The sequence below is a fragment of the Arachis ipaensis genome, chromosome B01 (genome assembly GCF_000816755.2).
Source record: "Arachis ipaensis cultivar K30076 chromosome B01, Araip1.1, whole genome shotgun sequence".
NCBI classification, from domain to species: domain Eukaryota; kingdom Viridiplantae; phylum Streptophyta; class Magnoliopsida; order Fabales; family Fabaceae; genus Arachis; species Arachis ipaensis.
The window spans coordinates 101581725-101591161 of record NC_029785.2 but is presented as its reverse complement, the minus strand read 5'-3'; the positions used below and the strand labels follow the sequence as shown (position 1 = coordinate 101591161).

The 9437-nt window shown below is 39.2% G+C and overlaps 2 protein-coding genes across 2 annotated transcripts in view; both read right to left on the bottom strand.

The window, feature by feature from the left end:
* LOC110271722 overlaps positions 1 to 949 on the bottom strand; it is a 7207-nt gene extending 6258 nt beyond the window's left edge. Inside the window, exon 1 of the mRNA XM_021122925.1 lies at positions 3 to 949. Coding sequence (XP_020978584.1) covers positions 3 to 917 — 915 coding nt within the window. The 5' untranslated portion in view covers positions 918 to 949. The remainder of the gene's footprint in view (positions 1 to 2) is intronic.
* On the bottom strand, positions 1133 to 2868 carry LOC110266302 (protein MAIN-LIKE 1-like). Its single transcript, XM_021110688.1, has 2 exons — positions 2783 to 2868; positions 1133 to 1984 (listed from the first exon to the last, which is right to left on the bottom strand). The coding sequence occupies exons 1-2, from the start codon at positions 2852 to 2854 to the stop codon at positions 1133 to 1135; spliced, it is 924 nt and encodes a 307-aa protein (XP_020966347.1). The 5' UTR covers positions 2855 to 2868.

The following is a 9437-nucleotide window of genomic DNA, read 5'->3' as shown; positions in this document are numbered from 1 at the left end:
GCCTGTGTCCCTGTCGTCTGAACCCGTCCGGCTGCAGCCTCATCCTCCTGCATGATGGTCCGGATATCATCAAGGAAATGCGGTCCACCAAACTCGGCCACAATGCCATCACTAGCAAGCAAGTCTCCAAACATCGAGCTCGGACTCACCCATGGAGTACTCTCCTGGAGGGTATGATCATCACCGGGAACACCTACGAAGTAATCTCCAAGACCTCCACCACCAAGCCCAGCATCAGTGTGACTCGTGGGATCTCTCATACCAGATCCACGCGACCCACCCTCATGCCCGCCCTGATGGGCCCTATCAACCCCCGCAACATCACCTCCCCTAGGCATCTGGGCACCCTCTCTAGCAGCACCCACTCTCCTCCTGCCTCCACGACCACGAACTCTCCCGCCACCCCTAACTGGGGGTTCGACGTCATCCATAGCAAGATCCGCCCCGATCCACTCCCGCTGGCTACGACGTGTCCCAACTCGAGCTCTCCGCTCAATACGACGTCTGTCGGGAACGTCCTCGACCCGGTCCATATCTGGAAGTCGACCTGCACCCCTCTGCGTAGCCTCATCTGGAATAGGAATACCTCTCGGATCCCCCAATAACATCTCCGGCGACAAAAACCTCTTTCCGTGCTGATACCACCATGTCAAGAAATCATGTGACGGACCGGGGTCGGGCACGATGTCAAACTGTAGAATGTGCTCCGCACGCTCCTGCCAGTGAAGATGCCAGTCAGCGTACTGTGCCGGGAACCAACGGTCACCTCCTCTCCCATCCTTCGACATCAAGAAGTCGATGTTCAAGGCGGGAGACGGTATGGGCTGAACGCCGCCAAACTGAGGTAAAACTCTATCAACCTGATGCCACTCCACAACCGCAAAGTAAATCAGGGACGTCCTGCAGCGCCATAACATCGTATGCCGAGGCTCCAAGACCTCCGGATGTACAACCTGGATGACGTCTAGTGCGCTATAGGGGAACTGGAAAAACTGGAAAAATAAAAATTAAAAGGGTTGGACAATATAAACTGAAACAATGACTTGAAATACACATGTTCTGCGTACTTAGCTGTAGAGGCTGTAACAAGTCGATCTTCAGGCGAGCCATCTGTACCCGAGGTCCCTTGTTGCTAATCCCAGGATTGTAACCAGACCATCTGCGTACGAGAAACATTAAAATTGGTTTCATAATCGAAAATAAATACGAGAAGAATATATAATACAAAACAATAACGGTACCTCGAGGCAAAGGGCCAGCTAATCTCATCATACCCAGATGGTCTAAGAGTGGGAAACCTCCAGAATATCCAAGACTGTAGTAACTGTAAAGGGCCAGCTAACTTCACCACATGTTTGTTGGCGACTCGGCACATGCACCTGTACAACCATGCAAGTGCCGCCGACCCCCAACTGTAGCGACCCATCTCCTCAAGCCGAGCAACATAAGGTAGCCATCTGATGTGTATACGATTGCCGGACTTGTCGGCAAAGAGCTGCGTGCCCAATAACATCATGATATAGGCCCGGACAAAGCGCCTAACTGTCTCCTCATCAGCCCCGTCTGGACACTCTGCAAATGTCTCCTGAAACCAGGTGCAGTTGACTGCGAATTTCTGCACCTGGTTCTCGGGAGGTAAAACACCGAGCAACTCATGGAACCACTGCCAAGCAGGTCTCCCACCCTCAATGTAAAGGTGGAAGTCTATCAGGCAACCACTAACGTAATTTCCGTCCACTGGCAACCCCAGCTGGTATGCGACGTCCTGAAGAGTGATGGTGCACTCTCCGAACGGCATGTGGAAGGTGTGCGTCTCAGGCCGCCACCTCTCGACGAATGCGCTGACTAGGGGCTCGTCTAGTCGGAACCATCTGTCATTCAGTCTCGCAAGATGGTACAATCCGGCCATCTGCAGGTACGGAACGTACCTCTCATCAAGACGCATCCCCTGCTGCCGCCTAACGCTGGATATGCAACGACGAGGCTGGCCAGTACATAAACCGCATAATTAGAACAGATGCACAACCCACTAACATATACAATATGTTTCATAAGGAACCAGAAAATAAATCGTCATGTGTAAAAGATATATGAAACAAACGACCAACATTTTATACACAAACCGCTCACTCAAACCTAGTGCAAATACCATTAACAAAAACAGATGCATGATCACATTTATCATAAACCACTACCGTTAACCGCTAAACCGCTAAACCGCTTAGTTAAACCGTTAACACTAAAATAAACCGCTATAAAAAACCATTAACAAAACCCACTACCATACACCACCAACTCAAACCACCCCCCTAAACCGCTAACCATCACTAAAACCACTATCCAAATCAAAGAGCACAAACCGCTTAAAAAAACCAATTTCAAATACCACTAACAAAAACCACTGGCCTAAACCGCTTGCTTAAACTGCTAACACTAAAATAAACCGCTCTAAAAAACCATTAACAAAACCCACTACCATACACCACCAACTCAAACCACCCCCCTAAACCGCTAACCATCACTAAAACCACTATCCAAAACAATTAGCACAAACCGCTTACAAAAACCAATTTCAAATACCGCTAACAAAAACCACTGGCCTAAACCGCTTGCTTAAACCGCTGACACTAAAATAAACCGCTATAAAAAACCATTAACAATAAACCACTAGCCTGCACCACTATCCTAAACCACTATCCTAAACCACTAACAGTAACATAAACCATTATCAAAAACCATTAACAAATACCGTTATCATAAAACGCTTTCATAAACCACTAACCTCGTCGTTGATCACACCGGCGATATGAGCAACTCCATCCAAACGATAAAGCCTTCCCGGATCGTCCCCCATCGACAAAAAAAGGCGCTCTCCTCTTACTCGTACGAAAGGTTGGTCGTTTTCTCTGGGATTTGGTGGGGTTAGAGAAAGAGAAGCTGATTCGAATGAACTTGGTTCGAACTCCTTTTATAGCCGAAACAGTTGTAATTCGAATCAACTTGATTCGAATTACTATGGAAATCCGTTTTAACCCTAATTCGAATCAACTAGATTCGAACCTCTCTAAAGTGAACTTCTCCTAGTAATTCGAGTTAACTAAATTCGAAATAGGTTATTTAAATTCGAAACGTATTGATTCGAATTACATGATTTTTTGGATATCTATAATTCGAATCATATTGATTCGAATTACGTTCATTTGTTGCATGGAGATAATTCGAATTATATAAATTCGAATTACTTGAGATTCGAATTATATAATAATTCGTCCTGGTTGATTCAGGTATGGATTTCTGGTTTGGCTGATTTTGGTAATTTTGAGCTCTCCTTGGTATATTTGGGTTTTTTGCCCTAAAAATTATTTAGTTTACATTTAAAATATTTACTATAAAATTAATCTCGTATTTATTATTATTTTATAAACTTAACAAACGAAAAATAAGTTAATTGTCACTATATTAATATTTTACACCTTTTTTTGCGTCAATATCTCCTTTTCTACTATTTCACACACTATAAATTATTGTAATTCTTATTATTATCAAAGTAAAGGTTAGAATTAATAAATTAGGTTGATCTGTCGAATTCGTCAAAAAAATGGATCAAATTAAAATTTATAATTCGACAAATAATAAAAATTTGTCAAATCTGCACGACCAAACCTACAGATTTTGACAAAGCAGAACAAGGGTTTAAAACTTTTTTTAATAAAAAAGTGATTAATTTTACAAAAATTAATAATCATATATTTTTAAATATATCTATCTCACCGATCCACCAATCTATCTCACCGATCCACCAATCCTTCACTCGGTAAAATGAGACAGATTAGCACTTTAAATTTGTTTTACTTGACGAGACGAGTCAAGCTGCCCCATTTTTAGGACTGATCTTGGCGGTGCCGGACGGAGCGGACTACCAGGCACGAGCTTTGTCACCCCACCCGGCCACCCCCATAGTAAATGTTAGTAGAGAGAATTCGTTTGAGTGTGGCAGGTGTGATGATGTGATTGGTGTTAATGTCCAATATAATGTGTTAAACATTGTTTGGGTAAATGACTAAATAGAGAGTGTCCCTTTTGAGAAGGGTAATACCCTATGGTCCATGGTCCATAGACATGGGTGTCACCCACTTACCCTTAGACTAGGACTTGTCTCTGCTCTTCTACCCTACATTATATAACACCCCCTTTTGAATTCAACATTTTGCTTCCATTTTATTAGAACTTCGACAATGACTTATAATAGCCGCCACTAATTTGGTTCAACTAATTTCATTATAAACACCATATGTATAATCATCAAATTCATACTTCATATATACTTCGTGCTTCATACCCTTTTTGTTAAGGTACATATACGAAAAAATAAAAGTTCATACCGTTTAACCCTTTAAGGGGACCAACTATTTTGTTGTTTGTTGTTTGTTATTTGTTATTAACAGATTGAAAACTACTGACTTTTTATTTTTTGTTTAAAAAAAATAGTTTTTTTATTCTTTAATTTGTACTATATATTCATCATTTGAATTATATGTAAAATATTATCAAGAAAAAATAATAGGTTACCTTAATTTAGAAGAATATATAGGAGTTCATAAAGTCAACCTTATCATTTCTTAAGTAGAGACTAGAGTTAAGTCAACATCAGATTGGGAATCGATCCCATGTCAAAAGAATGCAACGACATTCATAATATTTAAAAAAGAAAGAGTAAGAAATGTGATATATAACTCAGACTTAAGAAATTAGAAGGTAAAAGATTCCTTGAAATCACCATTAAAAATTCATGTATGTATATTAGGACAAAGTTTGTAAATTACTAAATATCGCATTTTCTTTTTCCTTCGTTAGTTTGTATATTTTGTTTTCGTTAGCTCTTGTGATATTTTGTTTTCGGCTTGTATATTACAGAAGGCAAAGATGAGGCGATGCAGACCCAAAAATAAAAAATAATAAAAAAGAGAAGAGTCATGTGTGGAGTGTATGAAAAAAGAGCCGTGTGAGAAAAGAGGATCGAAAGCAAGGGTTGAGGTGGTACTTCTGTGCGATCATCTACAACTTGTGGTTGAAAAGGAATAAGAGGATATTTCAGAATAAAAACAAAGATGTAGAAGAAATCATCAATATGACTGTACTTAACCGCAACAAGTGGAGAGGTGTTTGCTCCTCGTGCTATTGATGACTTTACCAGAGAGGACACGAGGATTTATTTTTGTTTTGTGCTACTTTTTGGAGTTGCTTGTCTGTTTTAATTGTTTATTTCTGCTTGTTCCACTTTAATGTGTTGAGCTCTTTTGTTTTAAAAAACAAAACACGTGAATCGCATGGGGTTATATTTTAATTTGACATGTTAAATTAAAAATAATATTTTATAATTATAATTTTTGTTGAGTTTAGTAAAATATTATTATCGTCATTATATAATAAATGTATTGAATATGTTATTTTATCTTTATTTAAATTTAAATACAAATGAAACAATTTGAAATTTATATATTTTTGAACCATAAAAAAAGAGACTTAGAGAAATAAGAACATATATAACTATAATAATAGTATGTCAGTTTTTTAATAAACTTGATATCAAAAAGCTAATGAAAAAATTATTGACAACCTACTATTTTACTAACCTCATTAAAAAAGCAATTAGTATAGGATATTGTGCTCTCTGTTACACATTTCATTTCAAGTCTGAAAGTAGAGTTATAGATAAATTAGTTATATCTACAGTAAATATTTGTACAAAAGTGTAATCATAATATGTTATTAAAATGACAATACTATTTTTTTATCTAAATATTATTAAAAACTTCTTTGAACACGACATTTGTTGTTGTTGACTTTAAATTGCCGTCTTCGTCTAGAATTAGAACCTTGAGGCTACTGCGATTCTTAACTCTTGAAAAAGCAACGTAAAGTTGTCCATATGTGAATACTGATTTTGGCAAGTAAAGCCCTACATATATATGATAATGATTGACCCCGATTCTTATTGATGGTCATTGCAAAGCACACTGTTAATAGAAATTGTCTCCGTTGGAATTTAAATGGCAATCCTGAATTTGAAGAGATCAAGTTCATCCTGAAATGTACACTTTGTTGCCAACAATTCTATCGGTCATTATCATCGCTCCAATTACATTGTTGCCAAATTCATTAACTATTAACTTTGTTCTGTTGCATAAACCTAAAGTCTGGTCTATGTTTTGCAGCATCATTACAGCGACTCCTAGCTTCAAAGTCAACTTGTGGTTGGGTAGTTCGAACATTTGATATCATTTAGCAATTCTGATGTGAACTACTCTTGTTGTACATTGGTATGCGAAATTGTTACTCTGAGGTTGTAAAATTTGTTGTTCGTTCTCTCCCTGGCAATGGCTCCAAAAACGTGTTCTACGCCCAGCACTCGCGAGTTTGAAGTTCGTCACAGTCATTCAATCCCTGAATCCTACTCGGAATACCACAGACAAGGTTTAGACTTTCCGGATTCTCATGAAAGCCGCCATCAATCTAACTTATACCACGAAGATTCTGATTAAGAGATCCAAGAGATATTCATTCAATCTAAGGTGGAATGGAAGTGGTTGTCAGGCACGCGTTCGTAGGGGAATGATGATGATTGTCACGTTCATCACATTCATATTGAAGTACGAATGAATATCTTAGAAGAGGAATAAGTTGAATTGAATAGAAAAACAGTAGTACTTTGCATTAATTTGTGAGGAACAGTAGAGCTCCACACCTTAATCTATGAAGTGCAGAAGCTCTATCGTTTGAAAATACATAAGTAATAATGGTCCAGGCATGGCCGAATGGTCAGCCCCCATGAAAGTCTAAGATAGCATAAAATTGATCAAAGATCGATCCGAAGATGTCTAATACAATAGTAAAAAGTCCTATTTATACTAAACTAGTTACTAGGGTTTACAGAAGTAAGTAATTGATGCATAAATCCACTTCCGGGGCCCACTTGGTGTATGCTTGGGCTGAGCTTGAAGTTTACACGTGGAGAGGTCATTCTTGGAGTTGAACGCTAGTTTGTAACGTGTTTCTGGCGTTCAACTCTGGTTCGTGACATGTTTCTGGCGTTTAACTCCAGACTACAGCGTAGAACTGGCGTTCAACGCCCTTTTGCGTCATCTAAACTCAGCCAAAGTATGGACTATTATATATTTCTGGAAAGCCCTGGATGTCTACTTTCCAACGCAATTGGAAGCGCGCTAGTTTGAGTTCTGTAGCTCCAGAAAATCCACTTTGAGTGCAGGGGAGGTCAGAATCCAATTGACTTTAACCGCTCAGTCTCAAGTTTTCACTTGACACCTTCATGCCACAAGCACATGGTTAGGGACAGCTTGGTTTAGCCGCTTAGGCCAGGATTTTATTCCTTTAGGCCCTTCTATCCACTGATGCTCAAAGCCTTGGGATCCTTTTTATTTACCCTTGCATTTTGGTTTTAAGGGCTATTGGCTTTTTGCTCTTGCCTTTTGGTTTTAAGAGCTTTTGGCTTTTTCTGCTTGCTTTTTCTCTTTTTTTTCTTTTTTTTTCGCCATTTTTTTCTCTTTTTTTCTGCAAGCTTTTGTATTCACTGCTTTTTCTTGCTTCAAGAATCATTTTTATGATTTTTTAGATTATCAAATAACATGTCTTCTGTTCATCATTCTTTCAAGAGCCAACATATTTAACATTCTAAAACATCAACTTCAAAAGACATATGCACTGTTCAAGCATTCATTCAGAAAACAAAAAGTATTGTCTCTACATCAAAATAATTAAACTAAGTTCAAGGATAAATTCGAAACTCATGTACTTCTTGTTCTTTTGTAATTAAAACATTTTTCCATTTAAGAGAGGTGATGGATTCATATTCACTACTTTAAGGCATAGACACTTAGACACTAATGATCATGTAATAAAGACACAAACATAGATAAACATTTAACATAAGAAAACGAAAAACAGAAAGTTTAAGAACAAGGAATGAGTCCACCTTAGTGATGGTGGCGTTTTCTCCTTGAGGAACCAATGATGTCCTTGAGCTCTTCTATGTCTCTTCCTTGTCTCTGTTGCTTGATCCCTAGTGATTTTGGTGCTCCTATCCTTAGTTGCTCCCAATAATTGTGTGGGGGGAAAATGTATCCCCTGAGGTATCTCAGGGATCTCTTGATTTGCAGTCAAATATTCTACCACTGAGCTATAGATCCTTTACATGAATCTCTCCATCTCCCATGACTTGGAGGTGGAAGCTTTTGTCTTCCCTTTTCTCTTCTCTCTCTCTCTTTTTTTTTGAGGTTTCTCTGGCCTTAGGTGCCATCAATGGTTATGGAAAAGCAAAATAAGCAATGCTTTTACCACACCAAACTTAGAATGTTGCTCGCCCTCGAGCAGGAGAAGAAAGAATAGATGAAGAAGAAGATGTGGAAGAAACTAGGATTATAAGGAGGGAAGGTGGGGATCCTGTGGGATCCACAGATCCTGAGATGATCCTGTGAGGTTCACAGATCTTGAGGTGTAGAGGATTTACATCCCTGCACCAATTAGGCATGTAAAATGCCTTTGCATGCAATTCTGGCGTTTAAACGCCGAACTGATGCTTGTTCTGGGCATTCAACGCCCAGATGCAGCATATTTCTGGCGTTGAACGCCAGCTTCATGCTTGTTTTTGGCGTTCAGCGCCAGCTCCATGCTCTGTTTTGGCGTTGAACGCCAGCCAGATGCTCCTTACTGGCGTTTGAACGCCAGTGAACTCCTCCTCCAGGGTGTGCTGTTTTTAATGCTGTTTTTGATTTTTTCTTCAATTTTTTCAGTTGTTTTTGTGACTCCACATGATCATGAACATATGAAGATATATAACTAATAAAAATATAATTAAATAAAAATTGGGTTGCCTCCCAACAAGCGCTTCTTTAATGTCAATAACTTGACAGTGGGCTCTCATGGAGCCTATTCTGAAAGCATGTCAGAAGGACACTTTTTGGTCAGTTGCTTGTATCTCTCCCAAGCTTCGTAGAGGGATTCACCTTCCTTTTGTCTGAAGGTTTGAACATCCACTCTAAGCTTGCTCAGCTTTTGAGGAGGAAAGAACTTGGCTAAGAAAGCCGTGACCAGCTTATCCCAAGAGTTCAGGCTATCTTTGGGTTGAGAGTCCAACCACACTCTAGTTCTGTCTTTTACAGCAAAAGGGAAAAGCATGAGCCTGTAGACTTCAGGATCTACTCCATTAGTCTTAACAGTATCACAGATCTGCAAAAATTCAGTTAAGAACTGAAAAGGATCTTCAGATGGAAGTCCATGGAACTTGCAGTTCTGCTGCATCAGAGAAACTAATTGAGGTTTCAGCTCAAAATTGTTTACTCCAATGGTGGGGATGGAGATGCTTCTTCCATGTAAATTGGAATTAGGTGCAGTAAAGTCACCAAGCATCCTCCTTGCATTAT

What these genes read in the sequence shown, in the direction of transcription:
- LOC110266302 (XM_021110688.1), bottom strand. Translation starts at nt 2,854, where the DNA reads ATGGGGGACGATCCGGGAAGGCTTTATCGTTTGGATGGAGTTGCTCAT. An exon ending in CCGGTGTGATCAACGACGAG is followed by an intron (nt 1,985 to 2,782) that starts GTTAGTGGTTTA and finishes TGTACTGGCCAG; the next exon opens with CCTCGTCGTTGCATATCCAG.